The sequence below is a fragment of the Aspergillus ochraceoroseus genome (assembly GCF_002846915.1).
Source record: "Aspergillus ochraceoroseus IBT 24754 chromosome Unknown P175scaffold_1, whole genome shotgun sequence".
Taxonomy (NCBI): domain Eukaryota; kingdom Fungi; phylum Ascomycota; class Eurotiomycetes; order Eurotiales; family Aspergillaceae; genus Aspergillus; species Aspergillus ochraceoroseus.
Window position 1 is genome coordinate 1,127,707 of NW_024468476.1, and position 15,711 is coordinate 1,143,417.

At 49.5% G+C, this 15,711-nt stretch overlaps 9 protein-coding genes across 9 annotated transcripts; 5 read left to right on the plus strand and 4 right to left on the minus strand.

Moving 5' to 3' along the window:
• The first annotated feature begins 62 nt into the window (after positions 1-62).
• On the plus strand, positions 63-1,716 carry P175DRAFT_0520009 (uncharacterized protein). Its single transcript, XM_040899133.1, has 2 exons — positions 63-675; positions 740-1,716. Exons 1-2 carry the CDS (start codon positions 178-180, stop codon positions 1,403-1,405), a joined length of 1,164 nt encoding a protein of 387 aa, XP_040755417.1. The 5' UTR covers positions 63-177; the 3' UTR covers positions 1,406-1,716.
• gpi16 (GPI-anchor transamidase subunit GPI16) lies at positions 1,467-3,936 on the minus strand. Its single transcript, XM_040900478.1, has 3 exons — positions 3,323-3,936; positions 2,875-3,269; positions 1,467-2,819 (listed from the first exon to the last, which is right to left on the minus strand). The coding sequence occupies exons 1-3, from the start codon at positions 3,676-3,678 to the stop codon at positions 1,783-1,785; spliced, it is 1,788 nt and encodes a 595-aa protein (XP_040755418.1). The 5' UTR covers positions 3,679-3,936; the 3' UTR covers positions 1,467-1,782.
• Positions 3,937-4,066: 130 nt separating this feature from the next.
• P175DRAFT_0497147 (LUC7 domain-containing protein) lies at positions 4,067-5,160 on the plus strand. Its single transcript, XM_040896215.1, has 3 exons — positions 4,067-4,161; positions 4,228-4,559; positions 4,648-5,160. Exons 1-3 carry the CDS (start codon positions 4,119-4,121, stop codon positions 5,104-5,106), a joined length of 834 nt encoding a protein of 277 aa, XP_040755419.1. The 5' UTR covers positions 4,067-4,118; the 3' UTR covers positions 5,107-5,160.
• Positions 5,161-5,660: 500 nt separating this feature from the next.
• On the minus strand, positions 5,661-8,432 carry P175DRAFT_0427570 (putative PHD finger domain protein; the record flags this gene model as incomplete). The annotated part of the gene is made up of 2 exons (XM_040893248.1): positions 5,661-7,595; positions 7,659-8,432. The coding sequence occupies 2 exons, from the start codon at positions 8,430-8,432 to the stop codon at positions 5,661-5,663; spliced, it is 2,709 nt and encodes a 902-aa protein (XP_040755420.1).
• A 626-nt stretch (positions 8,433-9,058) lies between these two features.
• Positions 9,059-10,356, plus strand: P175DRAFT_0520013 (uncharacterized protein). The gene has a single exon (XM_040899134.1). It carries the CDS (start codon positions 9,197-9,199, stop codon positions 10,025-10,027), a length of 831 nt encoding a protein of 276 aa, XP_040755421.1. The 5' UTR covers positions 9,059-9,196; the 3' UTR covers positions 10,028-10,356.
• A 26-nt stretch (positions 10,357-10,382) lies between these two features.
• P175DRAFT_0513108 (FF domain protein) lies at positions 10,383-12,315 on the minus strand. Its single transcript, XM_040898731.1, has 2 exons — positions 12,141-12,315; positions 10,383-12,088 (listed from the first exon to the last, which is right to left on the minus strand). The coding sequence occupies exons 1-2, from the start codon at positions 12,205-12,207 to the stop codon at positions 10,443-10,445; spliced, it is 1,713 nt and encodes a 570-aa protein (XP_040755422.1). The 5' UTR covers positions 12,208-12,315; the 3' UTR covers positions 10,383-10,442.
• A 105-nt stretch (positions 12,316-12,420) lies between these two features.
• Positions 12,421-13,785, plus strand: pre9 (proteasome core particle subunit alpha 3). Its single transcript, XM_040896216.1, has 4 exons — positions 12,421-12,588; positions 12,653-12,837; positions 12,905-13,323; positions 13,419-13,785. The coding sequence occupies exons 1-4, from the start codon at positions 12,565-12,567 to the stop codon at positions 13,556-13,558; spliced, it is 768 nt and encodes a 255-aa protein (XP_040755423.1). The 5' UTR covers positions 12,421-12,564; the 3' UTR covers positions 13,559-13,785.
• On the plus strand, positions 13,713-14,786 carry P175DRAFT_0527488 (uncharacterized protein; the record flags this gene model as incomplete). Its single annotated transcript, XM_040899523.1, has 4 exons — positions 13,713-13,820; positions 13,922-13,950; positions 14,016-14,233; positions 14,608-14,786. 4 exons carry the CDS (start codon positions 13,713-13,715, stop codon positions 14,784-14,786), a joined length of 534 nt encoding a protein of 177 aa, XP_040755424.1.
• A 236-nt stretch (positions 14,787-15,022) lies between these two features.
• Positions 15,023-15,358, minus strand: P175DRAFT_0505768 (uncharacterized protein; the record flags this gene model as incomplete). Its single annotated transcript, XM_040898134.1, has 1 exon — positions 15,023-15,358. One exon carries the CDS (start codon positions 15,356-15,358, stop codon positions 15,023-15,025), a length of 336 nt encoding a protein of 111 aa, XP_040755425.1.
• Positions 15,359-15,711: the final 353 nt, after the last annotated feature.

The following is a 15,711-nucleotide window of genomic DNA, read 5'->3' on the forward strand; positions in this document are numbered from 1 at the left end:
TGGCCCCATCGGCCCCTGCGCCTTGTGGGCGTGAGCGCGAAGTCGCAAAGACTAAAAAGAGACCAGCACCGGCGAACACCCGCGATCGGAGAGATTTCCATTCAACTGCCGCGTGCCACGACTGCAGCTGGGATATAGAAGGGAAAAGATACAGATAGCAAGAGAAGTTGCAGGAAAATGGCCGACATGGACGAATTTGCGCAAACCCGGGGCGCTGATGATTTATTTGACGATGAGATCATCCCCGTTGCTGCGGAGGAGCAAGCTCGGCCTGAGACCCAAGTACCTGGGGAAGAGGAACATGTGACACCACCGGCAGCTACGGCGACAACTACGACGGAACTGGAAACAACACCTACTCGCACTGATACCCCGCCGCGATCTCGGGGTGGTGAGCGACGAGGACGCGGGAAGGGAAGAGGCCGGGGTGGGAGAGGCGCACACAATTCGGGCCCGAGACGGACAGATGCACCTAAGAATAAGGTCGGTGATATTGATGCAGAGCCTGAGGTCCGTGATGGAGAGGAAAATCCAGCGGAGGTTCCTGTTGAGAAGACAGAGCAGTCGAACAAGGACGAGGCTGCTGCTGCTGCTGCTGCTGCTGCTGCTGGACCAGAGGCCCCGCGGGTGCCAGCTGTTCGTGGAGATAGGAGCGCAACCGGAGGGATCAAAAAGGTATGGTTGCGCTTTTCTTTTCTCATGCTATAATCTGGGGACTCCTACTAACGAAAATCGCCAGCCAAAACTTACGGAAGAAGAACTTTCGCGGCGCATTGCCGCTGCCAGGGAGAACGCAGCCAAGGTAGCAGCCGCGCATGCCCGCGCTGAAGCAGACCAGGCATCATTCTTAGAGCGCGAGAAGATTGCGGAGAAGAAGCGCCGCGAGGAACGACAGAATCGTAAAATAATGGACTCTGAGAGAGAGCGAAACCGACTACGGAAGCTGGAAGCGTTGAATGGAAGAGAGTGGGATGCAGACAAACAAGAGGATCAGTTCAGTGGGCGCGGGGGCAAACAGTTCCGTCGAGGAATGCACGGTGGTGTCTCTGGATATGGAAGACGGGACGTAGGGGAATCTCAAGTTGGCGAAGAACCACCACCGCACAGCCCCCGTGGTCGTGGGCGAGGTGGAAGAGGCGGACGCGGTCGTGGTGGTCAGCGTGGGCCCCGAGATGCCTCATCTAGCGATCGACCCTCAGAGGCACCCCAAATCTCCGGAAACAAGACTGCATCCTCTGCTCCCGGTATTGATAACGAAGCCGAATTCCCCTCTCTTCCTGGAGGAGGGAAGAAAGACAAGGTCCCAGACAAAGCTGTACCTCCTCTTGATGATCTCAACCCCAAGCCGTTATCACCGGTCTCTGGGGCGACATGGGCAGAACAAGTGGAAGCACAGCCGGAGTAGACATTAACAGTTGGCTTGATGTTCTGGCTTACTTTTTCTATTCCTATAACTATATCTTACCCCCCGGATGTTTATGATTTAACGCAGATTGTTCATGTTTATTCCCCCCCCAAAAATGCTGTGTCTGTGAGGATACCACCAAGTCCATTCCTCTTGTTATGGCTTGATAAAATTCACATCCCATTCGTTTTGTATTTCTTCAGAAACCAAATTCATCTACCTACATAAATCATACCCCATGCTTCGACCGCTGCTGTTGGTGATATTTGATAATTATTAAGTAGGAATGATTCATGACTATCCCATGCTTCGACACGAGCAGATCAACCTTGATAATGTACATGTGCGTTTTCTTTGAATATCGAGTATAAATGGGTTCACTCAACCTTGGAATTCTTTCCACGGATCCTATCACGTAGGGCGACTATCTGACCGGTTAGCCGACCTTTCAGGGTCTGCGCCGTCAGAGCGGCAGCCTCATCGAGAGTCACGAAGCGTCGGACCAGCAGGTTGAAAATGCTTCCAAAGGCAAGTGCGATAACGGTGCTGGTAAGAATAATCACATTATATGGCATACTGAAGTCGGGGGTCGGTAATGGCAGAAGAAGGCTAGTCGTGCGGATATAAATGGGTTGTGCCTGGGCATCATCATGTCTCCCGATCTTGATCACTGCGGGGGCAACGTTGAAACCCCGATTGGCATCAGGGGGGTATTCTGTATAACGGAGGATCGCTTTCTCAAAGTCATACGTAAGCGTGACTGTAGAAGCGGGCGGCACAGATAGGGCGAGTTCCAGCTGTGTACCACGCTCTCGGTCAATTTCTGGGCGATAAAACGCTTCCTTGATAATTTCCGAAGTCGGGATCTGTCGACGGATTCCGTCACGCCCCGTGATTGTTGATTGAAGGGTGTGCATGTAGGGCCGTAGGAACCAGGGGAGAGCTTCAAAGTAGATGAAATCGACCGGCTCGCTATCAGAGGGGTTTTCAAATATGATCCGCATACCACCCCTTTCCTGCCCATGTCCGACAATCGTCCTCTCCGCGTGAAGAACAGGCTCGTCCAGAGGTACAGGGTGGGTAACTTCCTGTTCCAGGATCGTCAGGTCGAATTCCGTAGATGGCTGTAATGTAAAGCAGCGATTGAACCCATCAGAGGACTTCGTTTCCACAACGCCTTGTGAGGGTTGTACTTCTCGTTCGGGGGAGACACGAAGGCAGACAGTCTCGTCGCTGGTACCCTGCCCGTCAGTCAAGGGACAAGAGCCACTAATAGTGCGGCCGAATATTTCTGTGATACTCCAACCCTTTTCGGAGGTCTTCTCGAGAGGGTAGCATGTGTCTGATGAATGGTAGGGTTTGGAAGTATCACAAACAAGCTGGTCCGTGTGAACTGGTCGTGGGATTTGGTCACCTAGGAGGTATTAGCAAGTCGCCCAGCGATAATATACGAATGCGGCAAAACTGACCCCTTGGCCGTTTCGACCTGTCAATGTCCAGAGCAATATCCACTGTCTGGTCAATTTCAACCAGGCATTCGTCTACTCCCTGACAGATCGGGCGCACATCAACCGACATGCTTTGCCAGGCGGCATCAAACAACTTGTGCCCATCAAGTAAGCTTGCAACTCCTGCCTTGCCTTTACAGGGTAGAAGCTTCAGGAAAGGGGTCAGGTTCTCTGTACAGACCACCTCTCCAGGAAGTGTTCCGTGCAGGAGGTGGAGATTATCGCTGACAAGGTGATCTCCAGTGGGTTCAAATGAAGCAACTGGTCGAGTAGTCTTCGTTGAATCTATGAAATTCAAGGACGCGCAGAAAAGTCCTGACAACGACTGTGTTAGGGTAATCCATTTCGCAAATGCTCTGAACAAAGACGTCAGTAGGAAACCCTTCAAAGAGGATCATCGTGTACATACATCTCTTCATTGGGAGCATCAATCCACGCCCAAAGTTCCACTCCTGTGCCCCCTTCCTTGAATCCATCCCAGGGTCGCGATCCCCAACTTTCGGCATCCCATCTTCCGGTTGTAAATCGTAGATGAAGCTCGCGAGTGTTCGCATGTTGCAAGATCTGGCCCAATGCACGAGGAAAGTATCGGAAATGTCGCTTGTCAAAGGACTTCTGCGTGGTGTTGCTTCGAAAATTGAACGATGCTAATAGAGAAGATGGCGGAAGTGGTTGGAGGGTGAGGTTCTCGTGGTAGTCTGCGGCCGCGGAGCCAAGTGAGGACAAGGCGACGAGGATGAGTGCAAAAAGAAAGACGGGAATCATCGCGTCATTCTTGCCAGGAAAGTCCCCTAGCGAAAACTTGATAAATATATTATGTCTCTTTCACAGGCGAAGAAGCCATGCACAGAGTCGTTCTGCGATTGTCCTAATGCGACTGGGACACGGTGGAGGGATTGCGTGGTAGAGGCGGGCAGATTGATTAATCGCACCCGGCGATTCGTTTCCCTTGAGCTGCGACTAGCTCTATTAACCTACACCTGAGAATAATCACCAGGCCATGACTAGAGGGGCCGAAAGAAAGTTGAAGGAGTGGACGGACAATACGGGGAGAGTTACCCCAAGGCACCAGTGCAGCCAATAAGCGCAGCCGCGCCTAGCGCCAAATCTTCATCTACCATCGCAATTGAATGACCTCAACATCGACTCTCCAGCATCTCCATTGACCCGTCTTCGAAGTGTTCCTCGATTAGCATTCTCAAATTATGGCGGCAGAACAACGAAAGCTTCTAGAGCAGCTTATGGGTGGTAGGTTCATCGCTCCTATAGCTATTTTGCCCCAACTCCAAGCTAACAGAATTCTCCTCTCTGCAGCGGACCAACTCGTAGGTTATGGCGCACCCTCTCGTAACGCTCAGCTTTCCATCACAGATGCCAAGGTTTGCCGGTCATATCTTGTGGGAACCTGCCCGCATGATCTCTTCACAAATACCAAGCAAGATCTTGGTCCTTGCCCGAAGGTGCACAACGAAGGACTGAAGACGGAGTACGAGACTGCCTCCGCTGCAGAGAAAGCAAAATGGGGATTCGACTATGACTACATGCGTGATATGCAGAAATATATTGATGATTGTGACCGGAGGATTGATGGTGCTCAGCGACGATTGGAAAAGACCCCGGATGAAATCCGCCAAACGAATAATCTGGTAAGTGGCTAGAAACCTCCGCCCCCTCTCTCAGTTGACCAGAAGCTTGAAAAATAAGAGTAAACTAATTTTGCCCCCGCTTCTACAGCTTAAGCAAATCTCTGACCTCGCGAAAACTATCAACACTGGGCTCCTCGAAATCTCCGTGCTCGGCGAAACTGGATCCGTCGCACAAGCCCTCAATGAATTGCACAAGATCCGCACAGCGAAACACCAGAAAGAGACCTGCGAGCGTGAGCTCAAGAACCTCCAAGATACTTCTGGCCCGTCTGGTCACCAGAAGCTACAGGTCTGTGATGTTTGCGGTGCCTACCTCAGCCGACTCGATAACGACCGGCGCTTGGCCGACCATTTCTTCGGAAAGATGCACATGGGTTACTCCGACATGCGAAAGACGTATAAAAAGCTAAGTGAGGAGCTTAAGGGACGACCTCCACCCGTTCGTCACCACGATGATGAGGATGGGGGCTGGGGTGGACGGTCTGGTGGCGGACGTGGTCCTCGGTATGGCGGTGGTGGATATAAGAAACGGGGCGGCCGCTGGTAATTATAATAGGTGTTTTCCTATGTTATTCTTTTTTTTTTTTTTCATGAGACTTTTCACTCTATAGTTGGTCTGGATTTGCATAGCGCGGGCGTTTTGTTTCTACAATGCCTGGAATATAATGAATGAAAATTCATGGAGAGAATATGATTCTTCGAGATCCTGCTGAGCTTACTATGGCTCTTGTTACTTTATTTATAACATAGTAATTGCCTAAGTAGGGGCTTTTGGACATTAAACAGCTCAGGAACCTAAAAATAACATTTGATACTTCACTAGAACAATAATGATATGTAGCAGGAAAAACGCTTAAATGCTATCATTCAATGAAGAAATAAGATAGCCTCTGACTAAATTGTTCAAAAGTTCACTAGTGGCTAACAATAAACATATCCCATATAATCACTCAAAAGCCCCTTTTTTACCCTTGAAGAAAGGGAGCACCAGAATATAAGACACCGAACCCACAATGACCAACCCTGAGTGGAAGGAAGAAGAAGAAGAAGAAGAAGAAGAAGAAAAAAAAAACCGAGTAATATACAACAATATCTCAGCCTTTATTTGGCGTTCTGCTGTGGAGAATGCCCGTTGGTTGTAGTAGCATGGTACAATTCATTCATCAACAGCTGGTAATCAGATGCAGCCTGAGGTCGTCGCAGGAGGATATCTCGAACAACACCGAGCTGCGAGACATCTGCATTTGGTGCCTGTTGGAGGAGCTGTTGAATTGCAGGAGAGTTCGCTTGAGCGCCCAGCACCTGAGCAGCAGCTGCAACACCGGTGACAGGCGTGTGATTTTGTGATGCGGGGGGCTGGTAAGATGCAAACTGTGCAGCCTGCTGGGGAGGTTGTGCTTGTTGTTGTCCATATGGCGTTGGTGCTTGGGGAATTCCCGTGAAAGCAGGAGTTGGTGTTTGTGGGTACTGGGAGGCAGTGCGCGGCCCCGGAGTCAGAAATTGAGGTTGTTGTGGAGTGGCAGAGGCAACAGTCAGTGGACTCGCCGAAGCTGCAGGCTCCAGGCTTGAATGGTGTGATGGGGGTTGTGCCGAAGGGGGGTTCGATTCGCCTGTTTTAACTGCAAAGACTACTAGGAGCATCCGCTCCGTCGTAGGATCCTCAAGTGTATTGTTCTCCAACAACTCGATGAACTCAGGTTTCTTCCTCGAGCCTGCCTCGATCGGAATAAGATAGGTGTCCTTGACAGCTGGTAGTGGGTGTTTGCCAACAACACCATATCTCTTGCGCTCCAGAAAGTAGTTGAAGAGCTTATCAAAACCTGCTTTCTCTTTAGGGGAGTCAGGGCTGCTAATCGATATGACTGTGACATCGGTTGATGAGCTGAACCGTAAACCGCACAAGTAGTTGCTTGCCAGTTGGATGTCTATTCTCCCGTCAACCAACAAGGTCGACGGTACAAGTTGACTCCATGGAATTCTTCCACTCAGGTCAGCACCCCCCACATGCTTTGCAAATGATAAAAACTCGGAAATAGGGTTCATGACAACTTTGCCATGCCAGATAGCGCCTTCATCGTGGTAGTCCTTAGGCGAATAAGGAGGGGACTCGGGCTCATCATCCTTCAGTAGTTGATCAATCTCTGCATCGGCCTGGACCTTTCCGATAGGTATTGGTTCGCGGATGTGGGTTGAAACTTCGGGGAAGACTTGATCGTGCCCGGGGGCGCCAGGAGAGTGACCTCGTGGCGGAAAGGGTTCACCATGAGTTGTTCGATCGGCTGGTCGCGCTTCTTGTGACTTAGATGCCTTTCCGGTACCATCAAGTTCTAGGTTGTTTCTGCCTGGGCTCGTTGGGCTCTGTCCAGTAGGACTTCCGTCATTATCGGTGACGTTGCGACGGGGACCGGCAGAGAAGACAGGTTCGCTGGCAACATTCTGCTGATCATCCTCAACCAGCTCTTCTCCCTTGTGAGTTCTTCTAATCCGCGGGCCTTGGTCCTGAACGATAGTGTGTTGTCTGTCGGCTTCTCGCTTGATCTCTGCATCTTTCTGCTGTAGTTCCTCACTTGCCATATCTTGGGAACTCATCTTAGAAAGGGCATCAGGGAGTAGGCTACCTACGAGCAGACGATCCCGTAGAGAAGGGTTCTTCTTTACGTTGAACAGGACCGTCCGAAGTTGTAACTTATAAGGCTCAGTGGGCTCTCCAGATCCCCCGCATATATTCTGATACATAGCATTCTCGATTGAGAGACCGAGCTGCCGTCCAACTTCCTCCCCTGACTTCCCTGGCACCAACTTGAAAGGTCCTCTAGCCCGCGCCTCAGAAATTTGATCTACAAATAGTTTCACCAGAGCAGTGGCAGCACTCCGACGAGCTGCGTTCGAAATATCGTCGATAGAACTGATCCCTTCCACAGTCGCAATATCTGCAACAGAAATTTGTTGGGAATCTTGCGTGTTCGGCTCCTGTTTTACCCGAGGTGCTGCATCTTCAGCGGGTGGCGAGACTTTTTGTTGTTTCGACTTGGGGCCCTTGACACAATTCCGGTAAGAATGAGAATGGACGCGAGAGATTGAGGTAGTGTGGATACTTACAGTTTCCGCTACCGGGGCTTCCTGGTGTTCGGCAAACTTTCGCTTCTGGGAGCTGGCGGATTGCTCGTCAGGGATATGACTATTCGTCTCGGGGGCAGGAGAGATAGCAGCAGGAACTGAAGGAGTAGCGGATTTTGTAGTTGCTGTAGTACGAGCCGGTGTGCTCGCCTCCGTTTTAGTCTCACTCTGTCTGCCTCTGCGTCCACCCTTCTTGCCTTTTTTCCTTCGGGAGGTTTTCTTTTCCTCGGCATCCTTGCGTCTCTGCTCCGCGGCCTCTTCCCATGGCCTTTCACCGTTGGAAATCTTCTCTAGCAAAACCCGGTGGTTTGCAGGTTTGCACTGCTCACAGAAGTATTGCTCAGGCTCCTCTCCTTTGGTGAATGTCAAACCCATACAGTCATTATGTTGCCAAGCCGAACAGTTGTCACAACAGATCATGTCCCGTTCAACATCTTCCTCCTCTTCGTATTCGCCACATATGCATCTGATAATCTCTTCTTCTTCACTCGGAGCAGGCGTCGGTTCCGCTGAGGGTTTCGGGAGCTTTTCTTTCGCCTGTGCTTTCACTTTCGACTTCTTCGCTGGTGTTTCGCTGATCATATCAAGATTCTTGTGCTGACCTTTGGTTGAACGACCGGAGCGTCGCGGTTCGTCTGGTATTGCAGTTAGCTGACTATTCGTTAAAGCTGTAAATTTGTTTTCCAATCGCCAGAAAATCCATGGCTTCTCTGGCGCTGGACCCGGGAAGGCGGTATACTCTAGCTTACCGGCCATGATGGTAGTATAATAACCTATCAGAAATTCAAATTTCTACGGCGGTAGTGTAGGTTAATTGAGTCGTTTCTTTTGAGAAAGTTGCACACGCCACCCAGATCTCGTTCTACGGTAAAGAGCGCTAAAGTAATACACAGACGACGCCGCCAGAGAGTGTCACCGATGTCCGGCTAACACAAGTATTACTTTATCTTCTCAAAACTCTTCCAAAGATCCCAAGTATTATTTAGACGCAGAGTGCGGCCACAAATGCAAATCCAAGCCTGCTGTTGACGGCTTATTGCACGCTCGGTCGCGCCGAATGTCGGGCTGTGCGCGCGCGGGGTCACGTCACAGCTATACGCTGTTGGGCTTTTATGACGAACGTAGAGGGCTCTGGTGACAGCGACGGCGACAAGCAGTCACTGAGATGGCGTGAGATGGATTAGACTCACAGAGCGTTATGCAGAAGATGATGGAAGATAGCCAAGTTGATGGCTCGTGGGAAGACAAGGGGAAAGAGGAGTTGGTGTCGCTTCCTTGCTGAGTAATCGAGCACGTGATAGGGGCTCGGCGGGAAGTCTTGGCATACGCCAGGCATCCAGGCTCCCTGTCGCGTTATTTTTCGGAGCCGTTCGAAGGCTTCTCCAGATCGATCCCCACATCAGCATTTTTCACGGTCAGGTATTTACAACATCTTTACGACAGAGTCTTCGAGCTAAACACCTTCAGTCTTTCACTCGTCCTTCTAATTCCCCTGAGTCAACAGTTTTCCTTTTTTCGCCATGTCAGATGTTCGATCGTTACTACGAAGTGAGCTTGCTTCCCGCAGGGGCTCGCCCCAGACAGGGAGTAGTACGCCAAATCGTGTCACAAAGAAACGAAAGGTAGATCCATCAGATGGGTTGGCACGTAAAAAAGTGAGGCACGCCAATGCAGATCAGCTGCTAGCGAGTGCCCAGATACGACCTCCAAGCGCACAGGCTATCTCAGAGGGAGAAGATATTGAATCGACAGCACAGGAAACTACGAAACAAAAATCTCCGTCAGACACAAACATCGCAGAGGAAGAAATCGCAACAACGGAACAACAATTCCAAGCCACTACAATCTCTCTAAGCGAAGCAACCACGGCCGCTCAAGCCGTTGATGAGGACGAGTGGGCCGCTTTTCAGCGTGAAGTGGTCGCACCAACCCGTACCCTACAGAGGCCTGCTGCGGTTATAGCGACGGCAACCATATCAGCTGCACCCATATCTACTGAAGAGCTCGCTGAGCTGCAAGAGAAAGAGAGTGAAGCCCTAAGGCGTAATCATGAAGCGGAGGTGGAGGGCGAAAGGGAGGATGCGGCTCGATTTATGGAGGAAGAATTTGATGAAATGGAACAACTTGAGGAACGATTAAAGCGTCTCAAGCAAATGCGGGAGCAACTCAGGATGAAACGTGCAACAGAGGACGTCGAACCACTCCAAATGGACGAACGTCTATCCGCCGCTGCCGGCCCTGGCGAACAACCCCGAAATGAAGTCAATTGCACAATCGATGACAAAGACGATGAAGAAGACGAGGATGATGACGATATTGACGATGACTGGGACAACTGGAGATTTAGGTAATATTAATTTGGTCGCGAGACCTGGACGGGGAACGGCAAGGCGTCATTTTATACAGGGGAGGTTAAGGGCTTTTCTTATTTACAATGATACCCAATAATCCACACAACAAACTCATGCGAAAAGTGTTTCACTATCCCTTAATGAGTCAGATTGTTCATTTTTGGCTTACCACAAGATGGTACTCTTACTTAACTCTACCTAGGCGAAATGCAAGAACCGCCCCGGCACCAACTGTTGATGAGAATATATAACGACCCAAAGATGTACTTCCTAATAGCTATGAAAACAGGGTTGTTTGTACAATACAAAATATGATAGACGAACCGCTTGGACAATTTTAAAGAATAAATTATCTCTGATTATTGCTCAATGCTAGAATAGCGCGTGTATTCTACACTCAATCCTCCTTTGTAAACTATTCATCTTCGGGCTTTATATAGCTTCGAAGCCCTGCCTTCCCGACCTTCATGGCCTGCTCGATTTCTGCCTCACCCTCTTGCAGGAGATGTCTGCCCCGAGCAAGCTCCCCCTTTTGCCTGCGTTTGTCATCCTGCACTTGTTTTTCGCGCGCTGCTAAGGCTTTTTCACGTTTTTCACGTTCTACTTTCTTCCTCTCCAATTCTTCCCGCTGCTCTGGGGTAATGTTCTCTGCCAGCGCAGCCGGTAATGTCGAAATATATGCCTCTATTAGTGGGTCACGCACTTTGGGTGACAGAGCAATAAATCTAAGGTCGGTTATAACGGTTGGCGGAAGTGCTTCCAAATTCGAAGCCCGGTTCAGCTCATGCGGCTGGATCGATTTAAGAAGGGAGGAGAGGTCGGACTTTCGAGTGCTTTCCGGCAATTTCATCCGTGAGACCAGATCGCGGTAGAACTTTTCTCGATCTTTATCTGACAGCTGGGAATCCTTCATCGCCGGTTCCTTTCTATATTTCCTCTTGAATTCTGGCCAATATAATTTCGGGGTTGCGTAGTCCTGGAGGAAAGCAAGATATTTGATGCGTGGATCTTGTTTCTCCTGCATTTCTTTGCGCTCTCTTATTTCCTGGATTCGATCTCGAGTCCAGTCAGACCACACCTCACGGCGTGCCTTCATATTTGGTAGTACGGTATAACGGGTGTCCTCGATGATGCGGCCTTCTTCGACGATTTTCTCCCATGTTGAGAATGGGTTGATGCTGTAATCGTCAAGAAGATCACGAAATAGGGCTGCAGCGTCTTCATGTGTGAGTGGAAGGCCTTCTGCTCCTTCTTCCCAATCTTCTTCGCCGGGCTCTCCATATTCACCAGGGTCTAGCCCGTAATCTTGCCCCATCGCTGCTAGTTGGTATTCAATGTCCTCCTCAGTGAACTCGACAAGCCCCTGTTGGTTTTTCTCACTTCCAGTCCTTGCTCTTTTCAAAGGATAGCTTTCTCCTTCACCCTCGCTGTCTGTGACTTCGACTTCTTCGTACTCATCACTGTCCTCTTCAAAGTTCCCAGAGATGGCGTCTTCAAAGTTTTCACGCTCACCACCCGCGTCAGCCACAGGTTTGCGTGTCTCGGCCTTTTCTACCTCTTTTTCTCTTTCTCTTTCTTCTTCTTCTTCTTCTTCTTCCTCCTCTTCTTTGTGCATACTTTTCTCCTTCTTCTCTCGCTCTAGCCGGTCATACTCTACCACGCCCTTCATCACCTCTGCTGGAAACTTCCAAAAACTCTCATTTGTATCCGTATTATGAACAAACCTCCTCCCAAGCTTTGTTTTTACCAGCACCCAGGGTTCGCATCCAGGAATGGCATGTTTGGATTTTGGACGGTCCTCTGGTCCTTTGCGGCGACGGTCATGGTACGACTTTCCTCCCCGGAAACCACCACGAGCTTGTCCATGATCCGAAGCCCCATACGGCTGTACATTGTATCCATGGGGTGCATAAGGTGTTGATGAAAAAGGTGGTAGAGTATCGGGCGTGAGAAATGGGGCATTGGTAACGGTCGGTGTGGACGGCTGACGCTGGACGGCAACTAGCTGAGGCCTAGTATATGTCGATTGTTTAGTTTGAGAGTTGTAGTAATATATGTGCCCTAGTACTGGTCAGAAAAATCTTCCATCGATAGTCATTGCAATTATACAAACCTGATGGTGCTTTGTGCTCAGTCCACCCTGGTGGCAGCGGAGGAGGGGCGTAAGTAGACTTGAGCATAGTTTAGATGCGCAAATTTATTGTGCAAACCAGATGATTTACTTCAAAGATTCTGAGGATCCATAGGTCGAAACAGCATCAAGGCACCTTCTATTCTCTAGGTGTAGTTTGCGCAACGGAAGCTTTCAGACGCTTTCTTGGAGGTGGTCCGAGCTTGGCGGACCGCTTTTGGTGGACGCGCCAGGGCGAGAGTTGCCTGGTCGCTCAGAGAGAGCTCACACCCCAACTATCCTGCAGCTTGTTCCGAGCCCATTCATTCCTTTCTATCCCCCATCACCTCTCTATTGAATCGCCTTCGGTCTCAAGTTGTGAAATCCAAATTGCTTAATATTCTTCGACTCTTGCATTATCTCCAAAATGTCACGACGCTACGATTCAAGGGTATGCCCATTTCGTCACCCCCTCCGGCTGACAGCTTCAACTAACCCAGTGATGTGCTTGACAGACTACCATCTTCTCCCCCGAAGGTCGACTCTACCAGGTTGAGTATGCACTCGAGGCAATCTCACACGCTGGTACCGCTCTAGGAATTCTGGCAAAAGATGGCATTGTCCTTGCCGCAGAGAAGAAGGTGACAAGCAAGCTCCTCGAGCAGGATACTTCTGCTGAGAAGCTTTACACACTGAACGAGTACGCAATTCTTAACAAGCCATCGTGAATGAAACTTTTTGTTTATAGGAACTAATCTTGGGGGTAGCAACATGATCTGTGCGGTTGCCGGTATGACCGCAGATGCAAACATCCTCATCAATTATGCCCGACAAGCCGCCCAACGCTACCTCCTGACCTACAACGAAGAGATTCCATGCGAGCAACTTGTCCGCCGGCTGTGTGATCTGAAGCAAGGATATACTCAACATGGTGGTCTCCGTCCGTTCGGCGTGTCGTTCATCTACGCAGGGTATGATCCTCTTCGCGAATTCCAACTGTATCAGAGCAACCCCAGTGGGAACTATGGCGGTTGGAAGGCAACCAGTGTGGGTGCAAACAACGCAAGTGCCCAGAGTCTACTTAAGCAGGATTATAAGGAAGACTGTGACTTGAAGGAGGCTTGCGCTATGGCTGTCAAGGTCCTAAGCAAGACGATGGATTCCACCAAGCTAAGCAGTGAAAAGAGTAAGTGATGTTCCCATGAACCTATCATCGTGTCTCAACTATGATCCACTTGCTAGCAGTGAAAAGTTGCTAATTGGGTCGTTCACTCCTGATAGTCGAATTCGCAACGGTCGGAAAGACAAAGGAAGGGAAAATCTACCACCATCTGTGGAATGCGGACGAAATCAATGCTCTGCTGAAAGAACATGGGTTAGCCAAGGTTGATGACGAGCCCGAGGCTGGTGACATAAAATGATAGAGCAGCCCCTTTACGCTACCTGATCTAGATAATCCGTGTTTGTCACCAATGACATACCCATGCCCAGAATGAATACTTCCCAGCCTACATGCCATAGACACGTATACCCTTGAAATTTTTTATGGCCTGCTGAGAAACAAAGCCATTCACAATGTATATGTCTTCTGCTACATCTGCATCTGAAGCGCAACCGACGTCGCCCACGAGTGACGTGGCAAGCGGCGACATCAAATCGAGCACCAAACAATCTGATTCGCATGTTTGCTCCTGATTCCTGCCAGTCAGTTTGATTAAACATGGCTCGAGCCTGTAGATATCAATAGTCCACGTAGTTTATGCCCTGTAGCTCTTGCGGTTTAGCCGCCTAAACATGTTCTGAATGGCCAGAGGTACCCGGTGACCAACATGATTGACGACAACGAAGTATATATAAGGCCTGTCACCCCCTTCATAGGAGAACAACGAATGTCTGCCGTAATGTTTTTGTTTTACGGCCAAAAGGCCCTCTAGCCGAGATGCTCTGGTTTCCACGGCCCGATCCGAAACGGACGCTTCTCTTTTCGATACAGGGAGCGGCCCTCAGATTCTCAACACTTCTCCTGGGGATGTTGACCACCCACACATTGCCGTACCGAGCGGGTAGGGTTAAGTTCACGAAGTCAAGGAAAGCGGGTATGCAGCTTGGGCACCCTTTCTTCTGCTGACTTGCCCTTCTTCCTTTAAACTTTCTTCAGGGCTGCGAGTCATAGTTACATATTGATCTCACTAACAACATGGCATGCAGAGAGTGGTTATGCAGTGAGAAACAAAGACCCTGTGAAGAACTGCTTACTAACCATGTTTTGGCACGTGCCGCTAATTGTTGGCCTGCGGGGTTTAACGACGACAACAATCCAGTAAACCCTTTCTGCCTGCCGGCATGCCATTGATGTCAAGTCTTCCTTGGGCTAGAAGACTCAAAGTCATTCAAATCTGAGCAGTCCCGCCAGTCGTTCCCCGCTAGGGCGCTTCTACGTCTTAGATTTCTGCTCTGGAATTGCTGGAAGGCGGCTCTATCCTTGTACGGGGCCAAACCGCTCTTTCAGGAATGCAGGCGCTTAGGGAGTTCCACTTCGCCTCAAAAATGTCACAAAATCTTGCCAATTTTTCGAAAGCAAACGAATCCATTGGACTATTCAGACAAACCGCTGACCTCAATTCAGACTTTTCCTCCAACCAGCATTGATTTTGTTCATCTTGAAACTGGTCTGATGTGATCATACAGGTCACGAGCCAGGGACTAATGCGGTACATTGCTGGAGACAAAAGTGGACGAACAGGAGCAAAAATGAAATCCAAGGTTGAAAAAAAGAACATTGCAAACGAGGGAATCAGGGAAACCAAGAAAAAAAGCAAGAATTAAGAATTAACCCGAGATTAAGTGAAGCTCCTTTATCGCCGATTGACCAACCCTTTGAACACTCATGATAGTGCCTTCCTTTTGTCATCCCGCTCTCGTTGCAGCTGGCGAATTTCTTTTTCAAGCTCCGTTATGAGTTTCTGGGATCTGTCCATTGAGGCCACGAGGGTGCCTCCTTCACGTTTCCATCGAGTCAAACGCTCCATCTCAGCGCTTCGGCGACGGAACTTGGTATCAATCTTCTCACAGAGGCGACATTGGGTTGTCTCGAATTCAGTTGTGTTTACGAGCCTCATACCGCATGTCTCACCCGTGCGATACTCGTAATTACACCGGTGGGCAAAACTCGTCCAACTCCAGTCTCCACACGCGAATCTCTTCTGGTTGTAAAAGCACATTCCTACCAGATCCATTAGCAATGCTCCGTCCGGGGTGACAATAAAACCTACTTATTTGTACAGTTCGTCGTTTCACCTCGATCTCTCTTCTTATTGGCCGACTTAGGTTCTCCTACCGCCCAAAAAATATGATAGGCTAAGCTTGCACAATGACTAGGGACAGTTGAAGGCAAGTTTAAAGTTGAAACAACTTATATCAAGAAACAAGCCTTAATCACTTGTTATATCTTTTGAATAATTCGGAGCTGAAACAGTGAATGATCCAAATCTCACCTAACTTTGGGAACGAGTGGTCCTATTTATGTCTTGCGAGAAACTCTCATGTCATGATCTATAGCTTTACACTCCCTAAC

Excerpts from the sequence above, each read along its gene's own strand:
- P175DRAFT_0520009 (XM_040899133.1), top strand. The coding sequence starts at position 178 with ATGGCCGACATGGACGAATTTGCGCAAACCCGGGGCGCTGATGATTTA. Across the intron at positions 676-739 it reads CAACCGGAGGGATCAAAAAG|CCAAAACTTACGGAAGAAGA; the intron begins GTATGGTTGCGC and ends GAAAATCGCCAG.
- gpi16 (XM_040900478.1), bottom strand. The coding sequence starts at position 3,678 with ATGATTCCCGTCTTTCTTTTTGCACTCATCCTCGTCGCCTTGTCCTCA. Across the intron at positions 3,270-3,322 it reads GATGCTCCCAATGAAGAGAT|AGCATTTGCGAAATGGATTA; the intron begins GTATGTACACGA and ends GTCTTTGTTCAG. Across the intron at positions 2,820-2,874 it reads CAGGTCGAAACGGCCAAGGG|GTGACCAAATCCCACGACCA; the intron begins GTCAGTTTTGCC and ends AATACCTCCTAG.
- P175DRAFT_0497147 (XM_040896215.1), top strand. The coding sequence starts at position 4,119 with ATGGCGGCAGAACAACGAAAGCTTCTAGAGCAGCTTATGGGTG. Across the intron at positions 4,162-4,227 it reads TCTAGAGCAGCTTATGGGTG|CGGACCAACTCGTAGGTTAT; the intron begins GTAGGTTCATCG and ends TCCTCTCTGCAG. Across the intron at positions 4,560-4,647 it reads TCCGCCAAACGAATAATCTG|CTTAAGCAAATCTCTGACCT; the intron begins GTAAGTGGCTAG and ends CCGCTTCTACAG.
- P175DRAFT_0520013 (XM_040899134.1), top strand. The coding sequence starts at position 9,197 with ATGTCAGATGTTCGATCGTTACTACGAAGTGAGCTTGCTTCCCGCAGG.
- P175DRAFT_0513108 (XM_040898731.1), bottom strand. The coding sequence starts at position 12,207 with ATGCTCAAGTCTACTTACGCCCCTCCTCCGCTGCCACCAGGGTGGACT. Across the intron at positions 12,089-12,140 it reads TGAGCACAAAGCACCATCAG|GGCACATATATTACTACAAC; the intron begins GTTTGTATAATT and ends GACCAGTACTAG.
- pre9 (XM_040896216.1), top strand. The coding sequence starts at position 12,565 with ATGTCACGACGCTACGATTCAAGG. Across the intron at positions 12,589-12,652 it reads CACGACGCTACGATTCAAGG|ACTACCATCTTCTCCCCCGA; the intron begins GTATGCCCATTT and ends TGTGCTTGACAG. Across the intron at positions 12,838-12,904 it reads AAGCTTTACACACTGAACGA|CAACATGATCTGTGCGGTTG; the intron begins GTACGCAATTCT and ends TCTTGGGGGTAG.